Source organism: Hirundo rustica, chromosome 2, assembly GCF_015227805.2.
Source record: "Hirundo rustica isolate bHirRus1 chromosome 2, bHirRus1.pri.v3, whole genome shotgun sequence".
NCBI lineage: Eukaryota > Metazoa > Chordata > Aves > Passeriformes > Hirundinidae > Hirundo > Hirundo rustica.
The window spans coordinates 4,281,505-4,309,319 of NC_053451.1; the positions used below are offsets into that span (position 1 = coordinate 4,281,505).

Consider the following 27,815-nt stretch of genomic DNA (forward strand, 5'->3'; position numbering starts at 1 on the left):
TGGCCGATTGCTGACCAAATTGGAGCACAGGTGAAGAACAGAGGCTGATTTGAGAGGAAGGGTTGGAGTGCAGACAGAGACAGGGCAATACCTCGGGTGGAGCTGCTTCTGTTCAGGGGCTCACAAAGGGCTCCCTCAGTGAGCTTCTGTGCTACTGCAGTGCATGGGATCACCCCGGTGAAGCTCTGCAAAGTCCAGTTGGAAAAGAGTCCAGACATGTGAGACGTTTTCATTTAGAGTTTTGCTGCTGACCAAACCAGCCCAGGTTTGATGCAGAAGTCTCTTTTGGAAAATCGTAACCTTTTCCTCTGCTGCCGTCGCATTATTTTTAAAGTATGATGCAACCCTCATACGCAAAATAAAGTCTAGCTTATAAGCATTTCCGTTCATATGTACAAACCCCAGTAAAAAAAGTTGAACACAATATATACACTGGGAAATATAATCCTGGAATACGTGTCAATAACGTGATTGTTCTGTAAAATAATCCTGCCCACGCTTCCCTTCAGAGATCTCTTCAGGCGAGGTGTGTCCGCGTTGGAGATGTTGGTTTGACTTGCCCTGGTCTCATTCTCCTCACAGGGGTCTGGGAAGGGAGGCAGCTCCATGTCCACATCCGTGTCGTGGAAGCAGCCGTCGAAAGCCATCGCTTGCACTGCGTCCATGCTGTACATTCCTGAAGCCTGGCAACAAAGGAGAGTTACTCTGTGTCGAGCAGGAGCCATTCTGGCAAATCACAAATGAATGAAACAGAAGGTAAAGAAAGCTTTCCCCTCGGTGTTGTTCTCTCTGCGGAGAGCATGTGGAGAACAGGGCTGTCTCACAGCATGGCTCTCTGTGGGGCCTGCCCCTTTGAGCGGGACATGAGCAAGGAAATGTCATCAGATGTCATAAAACACACTTGTCTGCCTGATTATTGCCAGCTGCTGGCTGGCAATTCGTGCCTCAGCTTCTGAAACAGAAGAATCAAACTCTCTCCTGTAGGTCTGTGGTGCAGGAGTTGTGGGAAATGACTTCAAACATTTCTGGGAGTAGGTTTTTGATGGGTTTATCCAGTCATGTGAGCAACTTATGCATCGTTTCTGTGTTCTTCCCCTCATGATATTCCAGCAAACGAGTTTACAGAGGGGATATTCTTCAAGCAAAGGCTTTAAGTGAGAGCTCCACAGAAAGCAGATGTTTAACTCATGACTATTTCTGCTTCAGGCACACTTTTCTAAAAGTGACCTTATCATTCATCTGATCTTGGGACAAAAAAGAAACAGGAAACGGGGAGGGATATCATATGAGGGCATGCTGAGGTCTAATTCAGAGAGAGGAGAAATTCCTTGATTGATAGGCATTTGAAAATAGAAGTTATATTTCTCTGAGGGGGAAGAAAGGGGACAAAAAAATATCCCTAACCTCTGCCACAAGAAAAGGGAGAGGAAACACAGACTTCTCAGGATCTCAGAGAGGAGGACACATTGTCTCCCTCCACCCAAGTGAAAAAAAAAAAAAAAAATAAGTGAGATACAGAGTGGAGAGAGGGAGATTGTTACTGTTCTGTTATCACAGTGGTGTATCAGGACTACTCTGGCTTCCCTGATGCTTTCAGAAGGCAACAAAACACAGAGGGTTGTACCTTGCCCCTTTTTTTGAGTTGTTTTCTCTCTTCAATTGTGGTGAGATAGTTCACTGCTGCGTACTCGATGACTGACAGGAAGACAAAAAGGAAGCTGATCCATAAATACACATCCACAGCCTTTATGTAAGACACTTGAGGCATTGAGGCACTTACTCCTGTCATGATGGTCGACATTGTCAGCACTGTAGTTATACCTGCCAGAGAGAAAAGACAGGTTATCACAGCTCTGGCCAGCTGGTTCTGTTTAGCTCATCCCCACTGCCTGGACAGCGCAGCTTTGTGAGGGCACGTGATTGACACCGCTTTAACTCCCTCACACAGGCTCTGAGAAGGGGAGTGAACCATGAAGGACCCATCACACACAGTGCTGAGAGCACTAAATCACCTCTCTGCTCAGAATGGCCATTGAGCAGCATAAGGAACATGTTTCTGTGACAGCTTTGGGCACTGCCACACACAGGTGAAAGCAGGTTTGTGGTCGTCCTTCACTCCCCAGAGCCAGGGTCGCCAATGAAAATCCTCTTGTCCAAGAAAGTCACTAAAGAATCGCCATTATCCCTCCCACCCCTTTCTCAAATTGTACTTCTTGAGAACATATATCAGCCTGTATGTCCCTGTTGAGACTCTCTGGCTCTCTAAAAATAACCTAGCATAAAAATGCTACAGCCACTGAAACTAAGAAAAAATTACTGTTTGCCTGAGCGTGACCAGAATTTCACCCTCATCTTTTCAATCTCTGCCCTTACATCAGCTATTCATCTCATTTTGGTTTGCTCCAGCTCAGGGAAAAAAACCAACACCAACTCAGGCTCTGCTTTTAAAGAAATCAGTGTAACTCTGGAAGTGAGAACATCTTGGCATCTGTGAGACAGCACTGTCAGCTGGGTCTCTGCAGCCCTTCTCCAGTTCTACACCAGCTCAAGTCCACTGGAACACAGAGTTCCAAGAGTTTTCCCCCTACCTCTCTGCAGCTTCTTTAGGTTGAAGGATGGAGTTTGAAATGCACCATTTGAGAGGAAATCAAATTACTTTATATAAATATACTCTAGGCTAAGGAGCTAGGCTTATTAAACTTTGTTGTTAAGGTTTCCTATAAATTATGCATGATTATGCTAATGAAATGTGCTTTATTCATGGAACTCCTGATGCATAACCTTCTGCAGAAATCCATACATAAAGGACATGATCAGCAAAACCATCTTGACAACATTAAAAATTGCCTGCTGAGAATTAAAAAGTTACTTTTAAAGATGAAGTTAAATTTCTTCTAAATAAAAGGAAATCATAGGTGCATTAATAAAAGTAGGTAGGAGGTACCAAAATTTGTTTACAGATTAACAAATAGATTTATATCTCACATATTAATAGCTTTAGGCTGTGCCAATAGAAAGGGACATGAGTGGCTACAGTACATTTTTTTCTAGATTGATGTAGTTACAGAGAAAAATGAGGGCTTTTTCTCTCTTTTAAGGATTATGGCAACATACAGTTGGCTTCTGGGAGCAGCATCAGTGAGAAAAAAGAACGGGAGCTTCTTTATTTTAACCTGACAGTTGCAGCACTCAGGTGCATTATGGTTGCCTTAGGTATCTCAACAAATTCCCATCTGATCTTCAGAGAGCCTGATTTTTTGAAAAAAATGTACTCATTCCAAGGAAATCAGCGTTATATTCACCATGAAGCCTTGGAGTGGCATCCACTGATTCGCCAGTGAGGAAAAAAAAAATAAACTTCTATAAAAAACCACAGTAATAGGTCCTCTTCTCCTGAGCTGAGGTGTCCAGAACTGACTTTTTGGCTTCCACAGAAGATGGTGTGCCTTGCACCGCTTCGACACCAAAGCAAACATTTCTAGGGTGTCCCACAATGAAAAGCTTTGCCACACAGGCAACTCTTTCCAGGCTGGTGGAAAGACAACAAATGTTTCTTGAGAAAAAAGAAGAGCTGCAGAGCTTTTCCATTGATTGGGCTACATTTGGTGTATGGATTATGATCCATGGATTTGGGGAGGGATCTGACTGCCTGTTCCTACCTGTCACTTTGCTGGGAAGAGGGAAGGAAAAAAATTGCAAAACCCAGGTTTTGCAATTAAGTAAAATCTATCAGGAAATCTGCAGAATCATCCCTTTTTGCTTTTGTGGTGTGCGAGCTGTTTCCAAAAATAGCAAAGCCAGTCTGAACAAACATTCCCTTTCCAAATGTAGACTGACTACAGGTAATGACAACAGAGGTAATAATGATGTTGTTCAGGCGGTTACCTGATGGTTTTGCTCATGTCCTGTGTAAATAAGCCAAGGTAACTCCAAACCCTCCCCTCTCAATTCTCTGTTTCCCAAAGAATATACAGCAAAGATTTACCTAATGACACCCTGGCAGGAACAGCTCTTCTATCAATCCAAAAGGAAACCCAAGACAGCATCACCATCAGCATGGCTGGGAAATAGGATTGTAGCACAAAAAAGAAAATATGTCTGCGGAGTGCAAAGTTGATAAAAAGTCGATTGTACCAACCTATTAGGAAAAAAAAAAGCGAGAGGAAGGGGTTGGGGGAGAAAAGAGAGAAGAGAAGAGAAGAGAAGAGAAGAGAAGAGAAGAGAAGAGAAGTAGAGGCAGAAGATCGAGAAGAAGAGAATGAGAGCAGAGGAAGCAAAGGAGAGAGATCGCGATCCTAAGAGACAAGCCGAAGTGAGAAGAGAAGAGAAGAAGGCAGAGAGCCGATTCTCCCTCGGCGAGACCGACTAGAACGTCGAGCGGAGAAGACTCCAGAGAGAAGAGAAGAGAAGAGAAGAGAAGAGAAGAGGTGTTATTTGTGAGCTCTGTTTGCTGGCTCCTCCTCCTGGCAGGAGCTGTGTATCCGCAGCGGGAGCAGTAAATGCCTGAGAACTCTTTGCCACCACCTTAGTTTTAACTAACTGTCCATCTTCCCTCATTTATGTGAGCGAAGGGTCACGGCTGCGTGTCTAAAATACTCTGTTACAACTGAGGCTGGGAAGCTGAAAAAAATTAAATAGACTTGAAGTGAACCTGCCAGGAGAATACAGACAGGATACAATTGTCCAGGGGTGTCAACACACTGCTTTCCTTGAAATACCTTCCTTTTTTTTCCCCTGGTGGGAGCTGACTGCCTGCCGGCCCGGCACTCACTTTAGAGGACAGGGTGCCATCTAGTGAATTTTGGGGCGTGCTCTGCCTGTGCAGCCCTGCATCCGTGCTGGCATTTCGTGCCACGGCAGGGAAACCAGGTTACAGGGAGGTAAAAGGCGAAAATGGGTGGCTGCACAGCATCTGCCTGGCCAGGACAGACAGAGGCATCCGTGAGCCTGTGATGGAGCAGTCCTGCCATCACAAGGAGTGACTCTATAAAGAAGAACGTTCAAAATGAACCCCAAATAATATTAAACATTCTCTTGTGTTTCAGTTGCGGAGAAGGGTTTTTTTATTATTATTATTTTAAAGACTGTTGTCTCTAAAATGGATTTAAATGGTTGCTCCTCTGGAGGTCTGGGGACTCCAAAAGCCTAAACACCACAGGTGTTGTTTACTGAGATTCACAGGAAAGGATATGCAGAACCTGAAATGCAGAAAGCTGCTTTATGGGAATGATGACTCTCATTAGAGAGGTGCTGTTTGTTCCTCCACTATTATTTACTTGGAGGGTAAATTTGCTTCCAACAAGAAACAAAAAAAAAACAAAAAAAACCAAACCAAAACAAAACAAAACAAAAAAAAAAAAACAAAAACAAAAAAAAAACAAAAAAACAAACACAAAAAACGCAAAAAAACCACAACCCCAAGAGAAAGTGGAACCTCCTGAGCAAAACAAAACCTCAAAGCCAAAGACAAGTGCAAGCCTACAAAGGACAGCATTCTGATTACCATATGTGCTACAAGCATTATTCAGGCACTTCCCAGTGGTCCCTGAGACTTAAAAAAAGTCTTTGCTTTCCCCTTCATGCTGCTGAATAAGCTCACCATCAGAACCTGTGCATGTTAAGTGCAGAGCAGTGACACTCTGCAAGGTCAAAGATGCTGTGAGGGTGCTGCAGAGCCCTGGGTGCAGGGGCATTGTGAAGGTGCCCTGCTGTGCACAAGGCTCTATTTGCTTGGCGTGAGTGGTTTTTTGATGAGAATAGCAAGGCAGAAAGAAGCTAGATGAGCTCCTGGAGCCCAGTCTGGTGGAAGATATCCCGGTCTCCTTCCTGCAACAAGGACAAATTTAATGTAGCTCTCAGCAAGGCACAGTTATCATAGCAGGGTATCACTCGCCCTCTTCTCACAGGACAGTGGCTCTTGAAAGGTGGAGCTCTGTTCTTAGCTGCTACAGGAGCAGGAGATAAGGGTGAAGAACCTTATCAAGCTGTGAATTCCTCACTGCTCAGGCTGCATCATAATTTAAACTGGGATTGCTGCACTCAGGATCAGCCACCGCAAGCTTGAATGGCCCTCTTGTGAATGCTAAAAGGAAACAACCTGTAAATAAAATACACCAAATAAATCTGTCTGCTGCTTACCTTAAAGGCTTTTTTTCCAAAGTGTTGTGCACGTCACGTATTAAATTGAATAATTTCTCCTTTATTCATCTGTTCTGATATAAAGGGCAATAACCAAACTGAAACGAATTGACTCAGGCTGTGAAGTGCACTAGCAAGAGTGCTGTGTTCTTTGGTTAAAAACATATGGTAAGGCCACTTACATAGAAAAGTGTTTCAAAATTTACAATTTCACGTAAAATACAAGGAAAACAAACCCCACCCTGCATGAAATCAAGACTACAATAAACTCCTAAAGCCTTGGGCACTTTGCCAGAAAGTATGGAACAAGATCTACAGGGAGAAATAAAAAATCTGTCTGGGGCAGATTAACCTGAATTTAAACTATATTGCACTGACATAAAGGGATTTTTTTTTCCCCTGCAATTTAATGTATAAACAAGAAAAATTAAGCAAATAATGAATTAGACCTGAACAGGTAATAAATAGTCTCATATGAAAATCCTCCAGTTAGCAGATTTTTAGTAATGTTACACAGCTCCAAAAGTGAGGATATTTTAGCCAATAAAACACACTGGAATCCCTCTTGTTTGGTTCCTAGTATCTGACCCTTTAGGATTTCCATTTTCAAGCTTTATTATACAGCCAGGACATAAAGATTCCTGTAAATTCGATACTTCAGTGGCTTTCAGAGAAGCACCATGATTTTGCAAGAGCTCATAACAGCATGGTTTTGGTTGTTGTGCATCTTTTTTTTCAGGTTCTTAATGCCAGATATGAAGTTACAAGTATTATTACGGCCTTTTTTTCCCTAAAACAAAGTTTTATATTGGTAATGCAAAGAGAACCAAGGCCCCAGACTGACAAACCTCATTTTACTTGATCTCTCGGCAGCCACTGTCATTTATTAGCAAAGAATTTGAATGTGAAAGACATTCTGCATGATTCTATCCTGTGCTTCTCTCTTCTGAGGAGAAGGGCTTACTATACCAGTACTGCTGTAAAAAGCAAGTCCACTGGAAGCACTGAATTCCTCAATGAAGAACTGGGAGAGGGAGATGTGCTCATCTGTGCTCAGGGACTTGTTGCCATGTTTCCAGTACAACATCAGGTCGTCTTCATTGTACGCATCTGTGAGAAAGCAGAGACTGAGGTCATAAAGTTACTGAAGTAAATCACTTCCTCTTTCCTTTCTTAGGGAGAGGAGACCACTCAACCAATCTGGGAAAACCCCAAAGAGACATTTTTTCACACCAATTTGTCAGTTGACATGGAAAAAGTTCGCAAAGACCATGTTCCATCTTGTTCCAAGAGCAGCAGCTTACAAGTGAGGCAGGGGTGAAACAGCAGATGTTTCACAGTAACACAAGCACCCATTTTCATTTCTCCAACAAGTCAAATATTGACATTTTATTTTACTTTTAGTCTGCACTTATTTTTTTTTTTTTCTCTGAGGGAAAAACCCTCCTGCTTTTTGGCAGATTTTTAGCTTTAGGCCTTGGAATAAATACCCAGTGGGAATAAAGCAGGGTGCATCATGGTTTTTCCACCTTCCCAAAGCTCACTGAGGTCTGGAAAGATCCCAAACTGCTTACAGTTCAATAAGTACATGCTGAAGGGTTCAGGGCACACATCAAAGTAAGTGAAAGAGGTATCATGCACAAGATGGAGCGCTGGTAAGATTGTACACGTGAAGAACAATTAGGAATTAAACTTACAGCTTTCCAGTTCTAAAGAACAGTTCTGTGTGTCCAGAGGAAACCTACTGAAATCCATGAAGCACATAGCAGAAACTGTTATTCTGCAGAAAGGAGGAGAAAAACAGAAATAAAATGAAAAAATTCACACTTTCTTAGCTGTGCACACAACTTAGTGAGATCCCCAACCAATCTGCTGTTTAAAATCCTATTGACTGAGGTTTTTTGCCCTTTTAGATGTTCTTAAATAGCTTCAAGATGGTGAAATAAAGTTAAATCAGTGAGAGATTATAATTTTTTTAAAAAAACTTAAATAGTCTTTATTATTAAATACATTAACTTTGATTTTTAAACCCTGTATCCGGCCTGATCCTTCATTAGCCTTTCACACATTTTCTTTGAAGGTTTACACCTATGAAGATTAACAAAGGGAGCTCACATTTCCTGACTTGATTTCTCATAGACTGAAGTAGATAAAATTACAGATTAGAGCAAATATTATTTCAAGTGCTGTTTTCCCAGCTGGAATGGTTATAATATTTAACTGTAAAAAGAGATTAGCTGCAATTTCTGGAAGATTACTCTCATCTTACTTGAAATGCTTTATATTGTAAAAAGCTTAAGGAAATCTGGGGAAAGGCTATTTCACATTCAACCTGCTTTTTCACAAATGTTTAGAGGACAAATATCCATTTGTATTTAATAAAGAACAACAAAATTGAACGTGCTAGGGGAAGCAGCTTAAATATGGTAAATATTGCCAAATTCCCCTTTCCTGTCACAGCTTGCATGTCATTTGACGGTTTAGTTCAATTTTTCTGTTTTGCACAAATGGAATCCCACAGGAATTTCAGTGGGGGTTGTACTAGTTATACAAGTGCCCTTTGAAAATTTGTGAACAGTAACCACCCTGTAGCTGAGTTTTTACAAATGCAAGACTTCACTGCCTTGAAATGAGATCCTAAGAGTGGGACATGCATAGGACTTCCAACATGGATGTTGTTTCCATCCTTCAGCAGTTGAGTAAAGGACCAGGGGAACAAGAAGAAAAGAAAGACTATTTTAGCAAGAGATCTGGATTTTTGTTTCATTTTACTTCAATAAAATCCTGGATGCCAGGGACTGAAGAAAAACTGTGAAATATGCAGATTTCTTGCATGTAAGTATTTGGAATATAATCTACTTACTACATGTAAAACTGGCAATACAAAAAGGTGTTTTAAGGCACATCTAAGGAACATTTCCTACTTCTCACTTGGAGAATCACTCCCCTTAGTGGAGGGGTATAGTTCCTCTGATCCCTCCTTCTCAGGAATTCTGGAAGTTAATAAAGCAATGGAAAGCACACTTCAACTCGTTGTTCCTTACTGTCAGTGTGACTCTTGAACAGACACTGCTTTAAAGTGGTGTACAGCTGTTGTTGCAAGGATTTCTGCAGTCCTCATGACAGAGGAGATAAATTCATTAATTGTTGGAACAATTATTACACAGCCACAATCTCAAATGCTTCCATAAATCTTCAAACTGTCCAGATTGGATGAAATATCACCTCTGTGCACACAGCTAATTAGTAACAAACTCTATTTCTGCAACGCACAGGCCTCAGGTTCCTTACCCTAGGGGGGAAATGCCTCCATTGAAACTATTTCTGCCACATCCTCCAAATCTCCTTCATAAAGCAAAACATTACCATGCAGAGGGAAGGGAGACACATTAATGACCTTGCTATTCCAGTTCTGGAATTGCTTCACTTTCCAGTTCCTTTTAGTCCCACAACACTGCTGGTATCAGCACCAAAAATCTGCTCTCTGTGCCTGTCTGGAGCCCTGGTTTGTATCACTGGCGTCTTAACTGGTAACTGGGAAAAAATAGCTGGGACAGTTTTAAAGGACTCAGGAAAAAAACATAAAACAACCAAACCCATGGTTTTTCCTTTGTAAATATTTTTTGGGCTTTACTGGACTCAGTAGCAATACTGCTAGAGCCGCTGGCAAGGAATTAACACTTGGTAAACTCCCTTGACAGGAAACAATATCTGAATGATAGGAAAAAATTACATTTTCAATCCTAAATTTATTTTCCCACTGGCACACTGGCCACCAGTTTCCCATTATGTGCTGCCAGGGGAGTAATGCCAGCCCAGTATGAGAATCATATGTGCAAGTATTTCTGGTCACTTCAATTACAGCCAATCCGTGACAACTGCAGTCATGGATTTTCTTAGGGAAGGGTATTTCCACACCTCAGACTGAAGAGGACGTTGCCATCGGGGTACACTCGGAGCATGATGTTCTCCACAGTTGTATCATGGATGAAAGATCTTTTGGAGTGCACAAAAAACACGTCAGGCACCCAGATCCTTTTTATCAGCCGGCCGTCGAAAGTCATGCTTTTGTTTTTGTTGCTACGGAATGAGAGTCTCTCGTCCTTCCAGTAGTGTCTGAGGTACAAAGTCATGGTGAAGTCCTTTGTTCCATTCAAAATAAAAGGAGACAATGTTTGTTATAGCCAAGTGCAACAGAAAACACTACAAATTATTTATGCAAAGGATCCATTTCTTCTCTGGACGTTATCTGAAAGATCCCTAATGAGAGGAAATCAAGTACAACTCATTGAGTTTGAATGTGAATATTGCTGAGATTTTGGTTGTTTGTCTTGTCCCGGATGTCTGAGGCTCAGACTTCATTTATTCTTAGATAAAACTTTTACATATTTCAGTGGTCTTCTGGACTGGGCCAGCTGTGCAGTGATAAAGAAGCTTTAAAACCAGCCAAAGGTAAATGGAAAAAAAAAAAAACATTTCCTCTGGAAATCTTCACCACCTTTTCCAAGAATGGACTGTGGTTCCTTTAAGTTTCCTTTACAAAGAGATTAATTTGAGTTCTTCATGAGCACTCGGTCAACTTTTAAAGATCTGTATATTTTGTCCAAATATTGTACAGGGGCTAAATTAGCACATTTATTAATGAAATATGTCATAAAGAAACAATATAATGAACATCATGAGAGCGAGCAATTAGATTTTACAACAATCACAGTAACTACAGTATTTTTAAATATAAAATATTATTACTGATATTTTATGATCCTATTTAGAGAAACATCACAATTGCAAATATACATGTGGGGAGAGATGGAGTGGATGTTGCAAAGCCAAGTGTGAGCTTCTGCACAGCCTGACTGCTCTGTGTTCACCTGCATAAATTTTGCATTATTAGGCAGACACCATTTATCTCAGCAGAACAATTGCTTCTGATAAGAATACTGTGAAGGGAGTATTAGATCTTCCCCTGAAATAGGATTTTATGGCCCTGTGATATGATTTTATGATTTGGGTAGGTTTGTAAAGGAGTTCATACTGACAATATTAGTGACAATTTGGGCTGAAGAACGAACAGCCTGCATTCCAGTACCACAGGCCCTAACTGCAGTGTCTCCTCCCCAGGACCATTTCTGGAACTGATGTTTCTCTTTCCATTTGTTATGATCACAGCTCCCATGCCACAATTACGGACTATTCAGATTTGCATGGGCAAAAGAAGCAGAGGACATGAAGCCTCATCAGGCAATGTGCAGAGTTCTGAGAAGTCCCAGGATGTTTATTGAATAGCTGGAGTTTTCAAACCACAGCACTGCCCACTCTGAGCTGTTCTCTGGTTCTCTGGCCCAGGGAGAAAAATCAACTCACTAGTTTGAATGCTCTTTAGGGTTTGCGTTCTTTAACTACAGTATTGTCTATCATCCATCTGGCTGTTTCTGAACCTCTTGTATTTTTAGTGACATTCTTTATTCCAGCTCCACTCACCATGTCAACTTCAGATATGCTGTCAATGCTCTCCACCTGCACATCAATGCCCACAGGTATTGGCGACCCTGCATGGGAACAGAAAGAGGGATGAGGAGCAAAAATCCCTATTTTTAAAGGGAAGACTGTGCAACACCAGCAGCAGGCAGAGAGCGCTCCATGCCAGCGTTTACTGCATTCTCTCCACCTCAGAACACTGAATGATAAAAGGCAACAAAGTGAGTCAAAATACATCAAAGATTGCAAAGCTTTCTCACCACTTCCAATGATTATTCACAAACAAGGTACTTACTATGACTCTTATTATCTTTAGTTACTGAACTGTTTAAGGTTTGGTAAAGCTGTTAATGAAAAAGCATTGCTCGCTCACTACCTCACAAGGGAAAAGCTGTACAGGCACTGATTATGTTCTGTGTTGGGCATTTACTGAGTGCATTTTTAGGACGAAGTTACTCCAAATCAATTAAAAATTGCAGCCAAATATGAAATTATTTCCTCTCTTCTCAGTGTGAAATATCTAGAAAGAAGGATCTAGTTCTACATGGGTTATGTCGTTCCACTAATTGATTAATCACTTCCTTACAGGGGAGGAAGGGAGGAGCATGCATATATGCATATACACACCACCATCCCAAGGGTATTCTGCATTTGCCATGAAAATCGGCAGTAATTATTGTACACGGGATTCCAATCACTTTTGTCAAAAAATAGCCAGCTAAAATACGTTTAAAGTACACATTTCAAAAAACAGGTTAAAAACATGAATACAACGAAGTCTGAATAGCAACAGCTTTTCTAACTCGTCTTTTTCTTGTCTTTTCCTTTTAGCCCTGTCAAGCCAAAATAGTCCAGGAACGTCACTCTTGTGATAACCAGCCACAAAACTGTGTCCCTTTTTGGAATTATCCTTAAAATAGCAGCCTTCGAGGATTACACAGCTGCCTCCAGTTCTTACCAGTAAAGATCTTGAACTATTTTAGAGGTATTTTTAAATCTGGCTCTGTAATCTCTTGATTTTACTTGTCTTTTTTTAATGGGGAGTCTGTCCCTGCACAGAACCGATGAAGATGCATTGTGCATGGGAAAGCAAGGTGAGATTTACTCAGAGTTAGCAGGGCACACTAGAAAATATTTAGGCACTGACAAGAGCGGAGCTCTTCGGCTCAGAAGTCGTGTCTCTCTCTGAGGAATGCTTCCCTCAGCCTCTTAGCCAAAGCCCAAAATAAGATTCACTACTCCAGACAGCAAAGTTTGTTAGTAAAACACCAGGCAGCACTTTGGAAAATGCTGCTGCTTCTGGAGAACAGAGACAGCAAAAGACAGCTGCCCCAGAGGTGGATGAACAAGAGTATCAATGAATATATTCAGCCAGACTCCTTCACACAAAGCAACAGAAGTTTTTATATCTCTTTTAAATGAGTTTTGCCCACTTCTTGCTTTGTCTTGATCGCAACACACAAATAGTTTACTTACACTAAATACTAGCTTGGACCAAACACTGGTACAAGAGTGCCTGGCTGTAATCTGAGTGGAGTCATCTTTTCTGTGTTCCACTGAAATCTGAATAATAAACTAAACACGGGTTTTAACCAAAGTAGAAGTCATTGTGGAATTTATATCTGATGTGAGCAACGTTCACTAAAGGCATTCACACATCATTTAAATGCAAACAATTTATGTTGAATTATGTGGGTGGAACAGGAGGAGAGGGAGGAGCAGCTCTCAAGGCCAAGAAAGGTCTTACCAGCTCCTGAGCCAAGGACAAATCTAAAGCACATAAAGTTAAATGTTCCCATCAACATTCTTCAGGCAAACAGGGAGCTACACACAGATCGAATCCCAGAATCAGACATCTGACTTTCTAAGCCATGTGTCACGTGTAGTGAGGAAAAGGCTTTTCCTAGTGACAGCTTCTCCAAGTGTGATGACAACAGTTCTAGTATTTCTTGGAATTTCAAAAATTACAGACAATTTCTTACCCAAACAAACATTATTCCAACGTGGGCAAAATTGCCATCAACAGTTCAGCTCCTCTGGGCAGATACAAAGGGAACTGATCACAGAACTAGAAATCAGTGGCAGCTTATGGTTATGTTGGTTGTATTCACACAAACCAAAGTGCCACTTATTCATAAATACACACAGAGACACTTGATTCTTTGAAAGGACAGCTTGTACTGCACTGGGAACTACTATAAAAACATGCTGGTGGTGACAATGAACAGCATAAAAGAAATCAAAACCTATGGCCAGGAGAAATACAGGGAACAATTCTAAAGTGAATTGAATAAAAAGAGAACTGTTACAATCAAATTCGTTCCTGATTAGGTAGAGATGCAAGAACTGCGAAACAAACTTCTTGAGCAGAGATTCCTCTTCGCTGTCTGAAGAAAGACAAAGACCTTACCCCTGATGCTTAGTGAGAAAACACTGTCCAGTCTAGCATTTACCTCAGAGAATTATTAAAGCATTATTATTAAATCCTGACCCGTTACTAACAGATCAGAGCAGCTGCGAACATTTCCTTCCTATTCTGACTCTACTTTGGCAACAAATGCAAGCAGATAATAAAGACAGTAAGCACTGCACATATAATGCAGCCCTGATCACTGTGCTGTTCAATTTTCTACTCTGGAGCACTTCTATATCGTTGTCACTAACGCCCCCAACAAGATACCTATTGGCCTCAGTCTGGTTTAATCCTTCATGGTTTTTGGGAACATTTCTATGGGTGATTAAAAATCAACTCCACTAGAAACAGGGATAATTAGCTATTGGGAAAATGCTGCTGGGAACTGTCATTTCTTCATCCCTTGGATTTGTTTTGTCACAAAACGTTGTTTTTAGAAAAAAAAAAAACATAATTGCAGTAAGATTTGAAAAGGTTCCTAAACCAGCCAAAATAGGAGAGCAATTCATCTACCTCTGTGTCTGCAGCACAGCTTTCTCCCTGCTAGACTGAGAATTTCAGTCTCTGGCTGACCATCAGACAACAGCATCAAATTCACTTTTAAAAAATAGCAACCAGAGCAAAGCTGTGGGTTTTATTTCCCAGTTTGACAAAACTGGGGATGGCAGAGAGGATTTTGTTATTAAATTGAGCAGCTTCAGTTGCTTCTCAAGGGTCACTACAAATCATTATTTTAGAGGGATTAGTTATTTTCACAATGGAGGCTCCACAGATTTTCAGGATAATTACTCCTCAGCAGAAAAAAAACAGCATTGTTTTCAGACAGGCTTATCTTCACACAAGCCATTTCCAGTCTTTTATTTTAAAGGTTTAAGCACAGCAAAAGAATTCCTTAATGAGCATGGGATTTTATTAATAGATAGTACATCAAGCAAATTCTGCAGTACCCTTTTTAGAAGGGATATTATGTTAAAAGGCTATCCTTTTAGCATTTTTAGGACCAATATCTACAGTAATAATGACTGGTTTAGTGAATTCTATAATATTTTTATAATAGCCAGACCTTTGGGCACGCAACAGATTGCACCTGAAGATCTATGGGATAAATGTTGAATTTAGAAGTAGCTGTATCCAGCTGGCTTTGTAAGAGTGTAAACTGGAAAAAAAGGGAAGGTCTAGAGAAAACTGCCAGTAGGAGATAGAGACCAGGGGAAAATTAAGATCTGTAGGTGGGCTTTGTTCTAAAAAAGGCCTGTGGGCCTGTAGAGGAAGAAAACTGGAGAGAACTGTAAACAAGCTCAAGGGAGGTGAAGCTTTGTGGATTTACTGACTTTCTTCCGGCAATGACAGGTACAGGAGAAGTACTGGGAACAGTATTCTTGTTACTACTGCATTTCTTTCTTACTTAAGTAAGAAATTGAAAGTGGTCTGGTATGAGCAGTAACCAGCTCTTGGAATGGAAGATTTAGCAAGGTGAAAGAAAAAAAATCCAGAGGAAGAATATTGTAGGTCTTGCCAATAATCAAAATATTTCCCCTCCCCTCCTGTCCTGGGCCCCCAGCTACTCCTTCCAGTAAGAGAGGTTAAAAAGCCATTCCACTTTTATCCATGAGAGTCTTCACCACAGTGAGAAGACATTTCTCATCTTTCCGGAAGAGCTGTGGTGCAAAAGAGAAAACCTGGTGGCAAAGAGCTGCTGGAATTGCAGCACTTTTTGAACATACACTGGGCCATATTTTCTTTCCTTTTCCTCCCCTTTTACCTTCATATGAATGTAAATGTTACTAATTTATTTTGAAGAGGGAGGAAGCATAAAGGGGGAGTGATATAACAGGAGTTCTGATCCTCTGAAATTTCAGAATGAAGGTTATGTTTAATTGCAGACTGAGATGCAAATTTTTAGTAAAGACTTCTAACTCTTGACCAGCTAAATGCTGTTAAATTATTTTCATCATTTCTAATGCTTGCTTGTGTTGCTATCTTCTATATTGGCTGAAAAAGAAGAGATCATCAATTTTAAAACTTTAACACACTTGTAGCATAGGAAACTACAGGTCCTTAAGACAAAATGTAAAAGAAAAAAATATATATATACATATATGCAAACACATACATACATCATGTGTTACTTCAACCAGTACTATGAAATAGTATGAAATAAATGATATGAAATAAATACTATGAATATAAATACTATGAAATAAGATAGTTCAGAAAATAAAAGTATATAGATAAATAGATGTACATTAAAAAAAAAGAAAAAAAAAAAAAAGATTTAAAGCATTTCTAAGGATTTGCTCTAAGACCTCTCTCAACATGGAGTTTTGGCTGCTATAACAGCCTGCATTGTGGCCCTCAGACCTGAGGTGTTACAAGTCAGGATATGCTGAGAAGTCTCATTCATTGTCTGTGCTCACCCTTTCTTGCTGAGTTTAAAACTTGGGGATAATCATTCCAATAAGTGCTGGCAGCATGATTTCATTTCTTGCTCCTTCTCCACTCCCAGTTCAAGCTGCCTTCTCACTTCCAAACTAGACCATGACATTACACAGAAGGCAACAACCAAACAACAACCACAACAAAAAAATTAGGAAAGAAAAAAAATCACCACCAACTTCCATCAACAATTCAAGAGCCTGGCTTAGGGAGTAAGCACGATGCAACAATGCCAAGTTTAGATTTTTAAAGTTTGGGTGTACTGAATTGTTGGTTTGTCTCGTTTAACCTCACTGTATAATGAACTGCAAAGTCACATTTTTAAATGTTATTTTAAACAGTAGGATCAGGTTGCCAGCAGCTTGCTGGGTTTGCTTCATCTCAATGCTCTGTGTTTCTGTGGCTTTGATCTCTAATCTGCTAATAAGCGGCCAATGTCAGGACTAAATTTTAAAATCTACTGCCAGAGAGTCCAATTCTGATTGTGCAGCTGGAATGGCACTGCAATCAACAGAAGAATGCCAAAATGCACTCAAAAATGGCAGCAGAGTTGTGTTCATTTGGTCAAAAAATGGATCTCTCACCTCCACAATTATTTCCAGTAACCCTGCCGCCAGTAGCATCAGCATCCAACAGCTCTACATTCATTTCCCCCCAGGATTTTACCTGTGCATGCTTGCTCAGTTTACAAATCAAATTCAGCATGTTTTTTCCTTTGTAAGTTAAATAAGAACACTAAAAACTCTGGGTCCTGTGGTCTGCCCATTTACATTGCAAGTATGGGGCTAGATGAAATCAAACAAGGCGGACTTAGGTGTAAGAGTTCCCTGAACTGAGGAATCTCCAGGAGGTTCCAAACCGCATGAATTTTCTAGCTGCTTTGTCTCTTAAACTGGTGCAAAGGGTGACTGACCTTCTCAGGCAAAGGGGCAGAGTGGAGCCAGAATAACAAAATCTGTCATTCCAACCCCCTGACATACCCACTATGGTGTCTATAGGAGAGGGGGGAAAAAAAAACCATCCCTCTTCTACAGGTAAAGAATAAATAGTTGTTTTTTCATCCAGTTTTTTCTGATCTATTTTCTGTTGTTGCAAACTGATGCATTGTGCTGAGCTGAATAAACCATGTGATGTGGCACATGACAGATACAAGCCCTTCATGAGCCACAGTCCAGAGCTGCTTCATTAAATCTGATGAAAACAAACCCAAAATTTCACCTGTGTTAACTGCACAAAGCCACACTGCTGTAAGTCTCAATGCAGTTCAGGGTTATGTTGTAACTGCTGGGGCAATGACTGTAGCAATAACATCTCTAATTTCACCCTCTCCTCTAGGTTAGTTTCCTTCTGCTGCACACTTCATCATCAGTTCTTCAGAGGAACCCACTCCCCATGTCTGCTGTGATAAAATAATCCCGAGGATGTTATTCAGATTCATGTTTCAGCAGAGAAATTTGTCCACTGATGAGGCCACAACTGTGTGCTTAATCTCTGCTGCTGCCTTATGAATGCCAAATCACTCCTTACTACTGCAACACCACTGAAATCAATGGTAGAACAGGAACTCTGGAGTATAAATTCGGGATTGACACTTGTTTCACTGTGACTTATTTCATTCTTTGGTGTAAAAATGCCAGTGGATCTGTTCTAGTCTAAGAGAGATTCACATTCCGCATACTAAGAGAGTTCTGAAAATCTGGAAGTGTGTGAAGACAAAGGTGCTTCCCATTGCCACTGTGGCATGTGGGTGACAGAGGAGAAGCAGAGCTGTGGCACTCTCCAGCTGAAAGCTATTTCTGAAGTCAGGAGTACAGCTGCAATCACACACAGGTCAGTGTGATGAGTGAGAGGTTTGTGCAGTGGAAAAACTACAGCTGGCTTCAAGAGGAACTGAATGGGCTCCATGAGGAGTTATCTACAAAAAAAAAAGGACAAGGAGAAAAAACCTGGGTGTAAAAAATCCTCACTGCCCATGGAAGATTGCAACTGCCAGATCGCAGGGTATGTTCTCAAAGCTGCTTTTATGCACATCACCACTGTTGTTTTCTGGGATGATCCAGTGATAAAGGACATCCCAAACCACTGTCTGCTTTCATGGAAATGCTACCTCCTTTCTGAGGTGACACTCTCAAAAATTTAAATTCCTTGTGAGGTAACATGAAGATGTGCAGATTAACAGACAGGATAGGTACTAGGCAGGAGGTAATCTGAATTTCTGTTGCCAAGAAACAGACTGTATCTCAGCTATTCAAAATCAGGCAAGGTTTTTGCTGTTTGACAAGACATTATTTCTATGGTAACAAGAAACCCTTTCCCATTCTCCCAGTGCATCCAGAGATGCTTTCCTTACCCATTCTCCCTCTTGGAACGATCAGCAGGCCCCAGATCCTAGCAGGTGGTGTCAACGAGAACAGCTCCTCAGACCTCAGCTTGCCTCTCAAATCTGTGTTTGTCTACACAGCTGATTATTGGTCCTCATATGTTTTATTTTGGCCTCATAATCCAGAGCAGGGCAGTCCATTTTCATGATTCATGAAAAGGGAACTGGTGAAGCAAAGGCTCAGACAAAGCTTATTAGTGGGGCAGCTTTCTCATTTTCCCTTCCATGAAGGAGAGTCAAAATTGAATCCAAACTGTGAACATCCCATTGAATACTCCCTTCATCCAGATGCAATTTAGTTAAATGAACAAATAATCATCATAGTGCTCAACAAGACAGAAACAACATGATAATAACCTGAAGGCCTGTGGGTGGTTTGTTTGTATTAATTTTGTACAGAGCAAACAGATTTAGGAACTTATGGATCATTTCAATCTCTCAAAACAAATCTGATGACTAAGTAATTTGCTAATTGCTACTGGGCTGTGCAGTTTACCGGGATACCTTAATCACTGTTCTCAGAGAACCTTATTCTAATACTATTTTTCTGCCTAGTTCTGTAAAGCAGACAATTTGAACAGTTTCTCCTATTGATACACTAAACACAGAGATGCCCCTTGTCTTTGACCATTTCTGCATTTCTTGCTTATCTCCTGAAGCACAACTTACCTCCAAATCCCGGTCTCAGTGCAAAGTCGTGGTCCTCTATGTGAAGAAGCTGCTCAGTCTTAAGTGGTCGGACCTTTGTGCTGTCAATTTTCCTCATTTTAATTTCTCGTTTGCTATGTTTAAAAAAAAAAAAAAAAGTGAGAAACTTAATTTATTTCTCCTGCCCTGACATTCACAGTGCTAGTGCAATGAAGTGGGGACTTGGGAAAAATGGGCAGCTGAATCTGGAATGTTAAGGGTAATAACTGTGCTAATAAAGCTGGAGAAAGATATATTGGAAAAGGTTGGGAAATGAGGTATGAGGGTGCCCAGGTCCATGAAGAACACCAAAAATTTATAAGAAGTCCCAGGAAGAACTACTAGATCCCCTTCTGCTCTCCTCAGAGATTGTAGCTATCGTGATGCAAGAGAATAGAGCTGTTTGAAATTATTATTCACATAAACACTTGCAAATCAACTTGGAAATAACACCACATGCCCATGGTTTAACCACTTCATACATTATCCATACTACAGAGTCAATTATTCCTTTTAGTATAAATGTGGTTTTTTTCCTAGGAGCTCAAATGGGTCAATAAATTTTTAGAAGGACTGAGAAAGGATGATCCTGGATCTAGGAACTTGCAGGGGGGCTGGCTTTAAGTGGAAAAAGAGTAGGCTTAGATTGGATATCAGGAAGGAGTTCTTTCCAGTGAGGGTGGTGAGGCCCTGGCACAGGTTGCCCAGAGAAGCTGTGGATGCCCATCTCTGGAAGTGTTCAAGGCCAGGTAGGATGAGGTTTGGAGAAACCTGGTCTAGTGGAAAGTGTCGCTGTCCATGGCAGGGGGGTTGGAGTGAGATGATCACATGATTTTATGTTTTATTGTACACATTAGGAATGCCTTTCTCACAGAAGTGTTGTCATGGTGAGGACAGCGAAACATTGGAACGTATTTCTTGGGCAGGTTTTGAGACTCCTTTCACTCAGGCTATTTTAGAATAGGTCAGACATTTATTTGTAGGAATGAATTGAGTACAGCTGCTTTGCCACCGGCAAGGGACTCTCCCTAGACACAATTTCTTTCATGCCTTCTGTGATTTTCTGGGACTTTGCTGCAAGCTACTCTAATTATTACTTTTGACTGAATGATAGAAATGTCTTCTGAAGATTGGCCTTGTAGTCAAACACTGCTTAAAGCAAGGTATGAAATACCTTAGGATAAGGTGTATGCCCCTATTTACTTATTTTTCTCCTTCTCCCCTTTTTTTCCTTAATAAAGAAGCCCAAAAAATCACTTTCACGTTACAGGAAGGATGAGGTGGCTGCCAGGCTACTCAGAATTGTTGGGCTTGAACAAATTCATTTAACTTAGTATTCTTGAATGTCTCTGGCAGTGCTGTCTGAATCAAATTACCAGGACAATTAGAAGGTCCATGAGGCATTTCAAATACTTTAGACTTTAGTTTTCTAAGTATGAAAATCATGTGGATGGTGAAATGAAAGCCCACGCTTCAGAGAATTAAAATTACCACAGAGCAAGCATGCATCAGGGTAGAATGGGCAGCAGAACTGAACAGCTGCAATGTTTTACGTGAGGAAATTCTGCTGCTTGGGATCCAGCAGAGGAGAAGATGATGAATTATGTTCAGAATGCCATGGCACAGCTAATAAAGTTGAGAAGCATGAGGTTATTTGTCATCTGATGTGCCAAGGAAAGTGCCTGTTTGATGCTCCGAGGATTTCAGAAGGAAGAAGGAGGTTGGAACTGATTCAGCTATTACAACTTCTCATAGAAGCAAGTCTGTGGCTGAGGAAGATATTCCCTGGACAAAAGAGGCAAAACATAAGCTACCAGGGCAGGAATTTTCTCATTAATAAGCCACTGGGAAGAGATCTTATGGGATTTTAAACCACAAAGCTATTTGGAAGGAATGTGGCCTGCTAACTTCTCAAGGTAATGAGCTTAAGCATGCTGGCCAGATTCTTGCACTCCTGCAAAGTATTTGGAAGCCTGTGGAAGTGGCTATCGTGCACTTCAGAGATCATCAAAAAGGGAAAAGAGCCCCAGAAATGAGAAATCACTTTGCTGATGAATCAGCAAGAGGGGTTGCAGCAAAGGGCATTCTTGTAGTGGTACCACAGAAAGAAACAGATTTGTCGGAGTTCACCCCAAGATACGATCAGAGGGATCACAAATGAATTAAGTTTCTTAATGCTGAGATCAAAGAAGGTGGGTGAGCTGTTACCCTGGCAGGACAGGTTGTAGTTTCACCCTTGCTCCTTTGAGAAACAGCCCAACGAGAGCATGAGAGTACCCACTGGGGAACAGAAAATCTTTTAAAACATCTGAAGAAAATAGTAATAGGGAGAAGAATGATCTATAACAAGCAAGTGTAAAACTTGTTGTACATTCCAAAGGAAAGGCCATTCCTACTTCATATTGTCATAAACCAAATTTCAGAGAAATAATTAGCCCAAAAGTTGCAGCAAAGATGAAATTGACCGGGTGGAGACTGGCTCCACCATTTGAGACAGGGTTGTATTGGATATGTGATGATAAAGCCCGGAAAGTCCTGCTCGGGATAAAGATCAGGCTTGTGCCCTTGGGGCTGTGCTCCCGAATATAACAACATTTGATCATCTTGAAAAACCAAACGGGAGGAAGAAAAGATCTCTTTAATCCCCTCACTGAGCATCCCACACTTTTCCATAATACAGCCAGAACTCTCCTTCCCTCTTACGGAGTGGTTGAACTGGAGAGAGCGATTGTAAGCATCTCAGCTGTCGTTGAACCTATTGAGTGGCACGCTGCAAATGCAATTCCAGCCTCACGAGAGGAAGCTGACAGTCTGTCCCATGCAGTTAGACAGGATAGCTCTCAGTTCCATACTTGCCACACAGAGAGGTGCATGTGCTACTGTCAACACCACTTGTTGTTCTTATGTAGACCAGTGTGGGAAAGTTAAGAAGGATGTGGATGAAATGTGGAAGGGGACTCAAATTTTACATGAAGTAGCTTCCACAAATGAAACCTTGAAATTTGACCATATCTTCCACACCCTCCCCTCCTGGTCACCAAAGTGGGCCTGGATAAAAGAAACATTTATAATAGCTGTAATTGTAGTTATCATCTGTGTAACAGCCTGTGGGTCAGCCAGTTGTGCAAACTGGTACTGTGGGTAATATAGAGACTAGACAAAGTAGAGTCTTGTTAGTCTCTAAAAGGAAAAAAAAAATATGCCAAGATGATTTTTTGCCTTTTCTTTTCTAAGTTTTATGTATCCTCAGTATTCTTAGCATGCATACTTGTAATTCCTCAAGTCTGATAACTCAGCATAGCCCTCGTATTTTGTTAGGCCAGAGGACCAAACATCCTAAAGGTCTCATAGTAGGAGGCTGGAAAGCCCAATGCTGTCTTGACAAACCAAGGCCTCCTCTAGAACATACCCTGCAAACTAGAGATTTGGCCCATCCAGGAGGAAATTCCTCATATGGGGGACTATCACACCATTCATCCAGGCCTCCCATCGGGGCATCCTTGTTAGATATTTGCTAATTTGTAAGGTCTGTCAATTGTGAATGTGATCTATCGTCTGTGTGCATTGCAGCGCATCCCACCTTGGCGAAGTGGTGCCCCAGTAAGGACCCTTACTAAAACACTGAGGTAAAAAACCCTTATCCTTTAACTGTGCCTGGTTCTCAATTTTCTAAGACCAGAAAAAGGCATCAACAGAAGCACAGCAATAAAACAGATTATATTTCAGTGGCCTCTCTATTGTGCTTTCATCAGCACACCATGGTCTAGGAATCTGAATACAGCCATGGATTCTGCACATTCATGATACACCAAATGTCAGGCTGCATTTGAGAGGAAAAGCCCACTCAGAATCCCAGAACTATTTAGGCTGGAAAAGACCCTTAAGATCACTGAGTCCAACCGTTAACCCAGCCCTGCCAAGTTCACTGCTAAACCATGTCCCTAAGTGCCACATCCACACATCTTTTAAACACCTCTAGGAATGGCAGATGAAGCAGTCCTTTCCATGGACAGCCAGGACTTGACAGCCCTTTTGGTGAAGAAATTTTTGTGAAACCATTAGCAGATGGTTTTGTGAAACCATTAGAAGACATATGCACCTAAGGAGAGGAAATCTCTCTTTACCTATCTGAAGTAGTAGTAACAAAAGAGAATTCTGGTACTGGTGTAGATCTAGGCAGTGATAAAAATTCATTGGTCTCAGGGAGGCACATGCTCAATAAACTACTGCTTCCACTTATAGCTGTGCTTTCCACAGCTGTACTTCAGGCAAGGGTCTACATTATGTAAATTAAATGGCAATCTATAATTACATTCCAAAAGAGGTCATAAAAAGCACTTGAAGTGTTTCAGATCACATAGGGAATTCACTTCTATATTAAATTCATGGGAGCACTAACTTTCTGGCTGAAAAAGAGTGAGGAATACCGTTTTGACAATTCCCTACCCAATACTATTGCATGGACCTTGGTATTTGCCAGAGATCTCAAAGAGCAGTCACTGCCTACAAAACCAAATTCAGAATTAATTAACAATGGACAAAGATGTGTCAGGCTTTTAAAGACAAATTTATCTGCTCCTACCTAGCCTTAAAAACCATTAGTGAATGAAAAGTCAAAGGTCTGCTCAAGGGTACTTAGATAATTTTTGGTTAAAGCATTTAATCACTTAATGCCATCATGCAGCTCCATAAACCAATGGCACGAGTGGGATTGATGTGGTTCGTGTCCCATCTGGTTGTTTTTAACTTACCAGGCTATCAAAAGTTTACGCTGGTTCAAGGAGGAATTGGACAAGTTCATGGAAGAGAAATCCACTGAAGATCACTAAATCTGCAGAAATTACGTCCAGCACAGGATGTTGCTGGAGAAAATCTGGTGACTTGGTACAGCTGCGAATATTAGGGGAAGATATCTTATTTGCCCTGTCCTTATTCACCCAAGGTTGTGCTTGCAAGCCCTTGTTATAAACTCAGTGTAGTACAGGGATCCCTGGAAAGATCCTGCTTGGCTGTTCTTCTGTTTTAGAGCTCTGCTAACGATGTGGTAAAAGTTCTTGTAGGAAACCAGAGAAAGGGGTTTTTTCCCCTGCCATCCTTTCATATTCAGAATGAAACTAGGTAAGTATATTAGAAGGATACTATTGAGGTGCCATTTATGAAAATAATACCCTGGATGCCATGGCTGTAAGTTTCTTTCCAGTGTTGTGTCCCCAGGGTACTCTGGCTACTACTAAATCAAAGGTATCCAAAAGGTAGAAGTTACAGAAATCTTATTCCAAGGGGAGTCTGTGGGGTAATCCAGCAGTGTGACCTCTTAAATGTTTTAAAACATCCATCAGGCCTTGAAACCCAGATAAATGAAATAATCAAAATTGCACAGTTCACTCTCTCACACAGACATGAAAATGCATTTCTAATTGTTCAGTAACATCAGCAATATGTACTGTCAAAAAACCCTAATATTTTGACAATCAAATGTTGGGGTTTTTTTTCCTTTGCTGTAGGAAATGGGACCACGAGAATAATCGCTTTCTCATGTACTTTTGGTTAATGCTTTAAAATCTTCTTTACAGGAGAATGCAGACAAACAGCTTTGGAGGGAGAATTGGGTTACTCTATTAAAACAGTGGAACTTGTAGGTTAAGTAACATTTTCACATGGGATTCTTTTTAAAAGGCCACACATTTAACCAAGGCCATCTGTCAGCTGTGTCCCTAAGAACCCTAGTGCTGGCTGAAAGATTGTTCCCCAGAAAGAAAAAGATGCTGGTGGAAAGTCAGACTCTGATGCAATGTACTGGAGGATAATGCAGCCTTTAGAACAAAAGTGGAGAATGAAACAAAGAGAAATTAAACACATCTGGATCCTTTGCAGAGAAAAGCTGATTTGCTGCTGTTAAGCTTTGGGATCCTCTGTGGCTCAGATTCTGCAACCTTCTTCCCAGGTCAAAATCACCAGGACCTTGGAAAGGAGGATGTGGGGTGCCAAAGCTTGCCTTGTGTAAAGAAAAGTGCCACACCAGGCAGCAGCAGCAGGATTCCTCCTTGCTCCTGTTCTTCCTTTCTGATAGCACACTTGTGCCTGTCTCACAGGATTGTCACAGGGATCCATTTGCACATACCAGTACAGATCTGTGATGATGGAGAGGACACTGTGTCGCAAGAGGATGTTCATCAGGATGCCACACAATTTCCTGTCTCCTACCACCAGGTTTGTGATTTTCTATGTCAACGATGGAGCAACTGCTCTCAGCTAAGGCAGAACAGGATAAATGCAAACAACAGCAGCATATGCTCCCCTCTTACAATAGACAAAAGTGTACCAGCTGAGCTTAAAATAGACCTTCATTGCCACTACCACTAACAAAGTATTTTGTCTTAACTGCTTCCTGCGACTGGCAAAGCGCCAGATGAAATCCTATGTTGATACTGGGGCTAGTTCTGTTTATTGTCCTTTGTTATTACAAGTAAATGTGCACCAGCACATGTTTGAAACAGCCTGCTGAATAGCTGAATAGCCATGCTTTTCATGAGCTTTTGGCTTGCACCGAACTTGGACCCATAACTTTGAACAGAAACCCAGAAGTCCTGAGTGAAATGGCACCTCTGGGCACCTCTGTTGTGTCGTCTGTGACCTTGCATTGCTGAACAGGATTTTATCGAGATGTGGAGGGTTCCAGAGATCTTTCACTGCTGGATGATTGCATGAAAAGTGATACAGGAGGTTAACAGCTGTGCATGCTGTAAAGCATGCAACTTGAGGGAAAAAAACCACCCAGTTTTAATACATCAGAGGAGTCCAGTTATGTTACTTTTCTTCAAAATGTGATATTGTACAAATAAATTCTGAGCTCCCCTGCTCATTTGAGTAGGGGGTCAAGCACGTTTTAAAATCTAACAGTTGTATCCCTTCTTCCTTAAACAAAGCTAGATATTCCTAAGAAAGAGGAATTTTTCTTGGATTACCACTGGCAGCCATTGGTCTGTTCACATAGTGTCAGATTAATCTGGAAACAGGTTGAAATAACCTCACATGGCAGATGTGAGCTGCCTTCCTGGAGGAAAGCACTGACACTTTGCCCAGAAATTTACAGGTAAAAACCTCTCTGTCATTATTCATTTTCAAACAGCTACTTGATTGAAAGGCCAAATACAGAGACAATCTTCAATGTCTAAAAGCATTAAATATAGCCCAGAAAGGGAACACGCTGTGTCATCACTACTAATAAGGTGTCATTCACCTCATTTAATGCCATAAAGAAGTCTTCTGTAGCTTTTTAGTGTATCTACTCTGCTGTTTAGGTAATGGAAGTCACTTTGTAACACTGGCATAGGACTTTGGAAGGCATTTTTGCTTCCTGTGATTTGAGTTAAAGGGGAGCAATACTTGGAGCATCACAGAGTAGTCTGGTAGCCTTGTATCACACCAGGTAAAAGAGCTGCCTGTGAGTGTGGGCGGGTACATAACTGCATATTTATCAGACATTCATAAAATCACAATGTGAAAGGCCTGGTTGTGAAAAAATTAATTAATACTTCACCATTTCTGTTTTGAGAACATCCTATCAATACTTAGGCATACTACAGATCCAGAAACTGGGAAAACAGGACAGTGAAGCAAAAGGGTGTGTTGAAAGGTGGCTGACAGCATGAAGTCTACCAGATGAACAGAGACAGATGAGGTCTATTTCTTACCTGTTATGTTTTCTCGAGAGTGGCATTTGTTGTCGACGATGAAGACGGTGATGCTGACTGTGAGAACTGTGCAGCACTGCTGTTGGCCATAGGCAGGTGAGGAACAGAAGTTTCATGACCAGGACCATCTCTCCCAAAAGAGAAATGCACCTGATCACCCAATCCACCTCGCTGACTTCTTATTTTTAGTGTTTTCCCCGTTTAGAAACAGCATAGCAGACAAAAGTTGCATGTGAAGCAAGGCATCCCTGAAGAGAGAAGACAGGGGCATCCCAGTTCTGATGTCCTCGCTGAGTTCCCCTCGTCTTTTGGCAAATCATAAATATTCCCTCAGCTCAACATCCCTGCAGCATCTGCTGTCCGACCAGGAGCACCTTGTTTTCAGCACTGTGGTAGGCAGGGCAGTTTGCTTGGCCAGGCTGCTTTCCTCTGATCCATTGCTGCCTCTCTTTCAGCAAAGGCGCGTTTTTAAATTCTCCATCACCCGCTCAGTAACCTCTTCAACATAGCCTGTGCAGGCAAAGTGATGTCAAACATTTAATCCCCCTTAAATCCCACACAAAACCATACAAAAATCTGCTTTAATGAC

The 27,815-nt window shown here is 41.2% G+C and overlaps 1 protein-coding gene across 1 annotated transcript; it reads right to left on the reverse strand.

Annotated features, from left to right (window-relative positions):
• Nucleotides 1-386: 386 nt before the first annotated feature.
• GABRR3 (gamma-aminobutyric acid type A receptor subunit rho3) lies at nucleotides 387-27,516 on the reverse strand. The gene is made up of 9 exons (XM_040057046.1): nucleotides 27,227-27,516; nucleotides 19,515-19,627; nucleotides 11,620-11,687; nucleotides 10,057-10,280; nucleotides 7,836-7,918; nucleotides 7,108-7,248; nucleotides 3,986-4,138; nucleotides 1,625-1,821; nucleotides 387-683 (listed from the first exon to the last, which is right to left on the reverse strand). The coding sequence occupies exons 1-9, from the start codon at nucleotides 27,352-27,354 to the stop codon at nucleotides 387-389; spliced, it is 1,404 nt and encodes a 467-aa protein (XP_039912980.1). The 5' UTR covers nucleotides 27,355-27,516.
• Between the last annotated feature and the right edge of the window lie 299 nt (nucleotides 27,517-27,815).

Coding starts and splice junctions, on each gene's coding strand:
- GABRR3 (XM_040057046.1), bottom strand. CDS start 27,354: ATGGTCCTGGTCATGAAACTTCTGTTCCTCACCTGCCTATGGCCAACA. Junction 7,919..10,056: donor AACGTCCTCTTCAGTCTGAG/GTGTGGAAATAC, acceptor TCCTTTCTGCAG/AATAACAGTTTCTGCTATGT. Junction 7,249..7,835: donor TTCTTTAGAACTGGAAAGCT/GTAAGTTTAATT, acceptor GCTTTCTCACAG/ATGCGTACAATGAAGACGAC.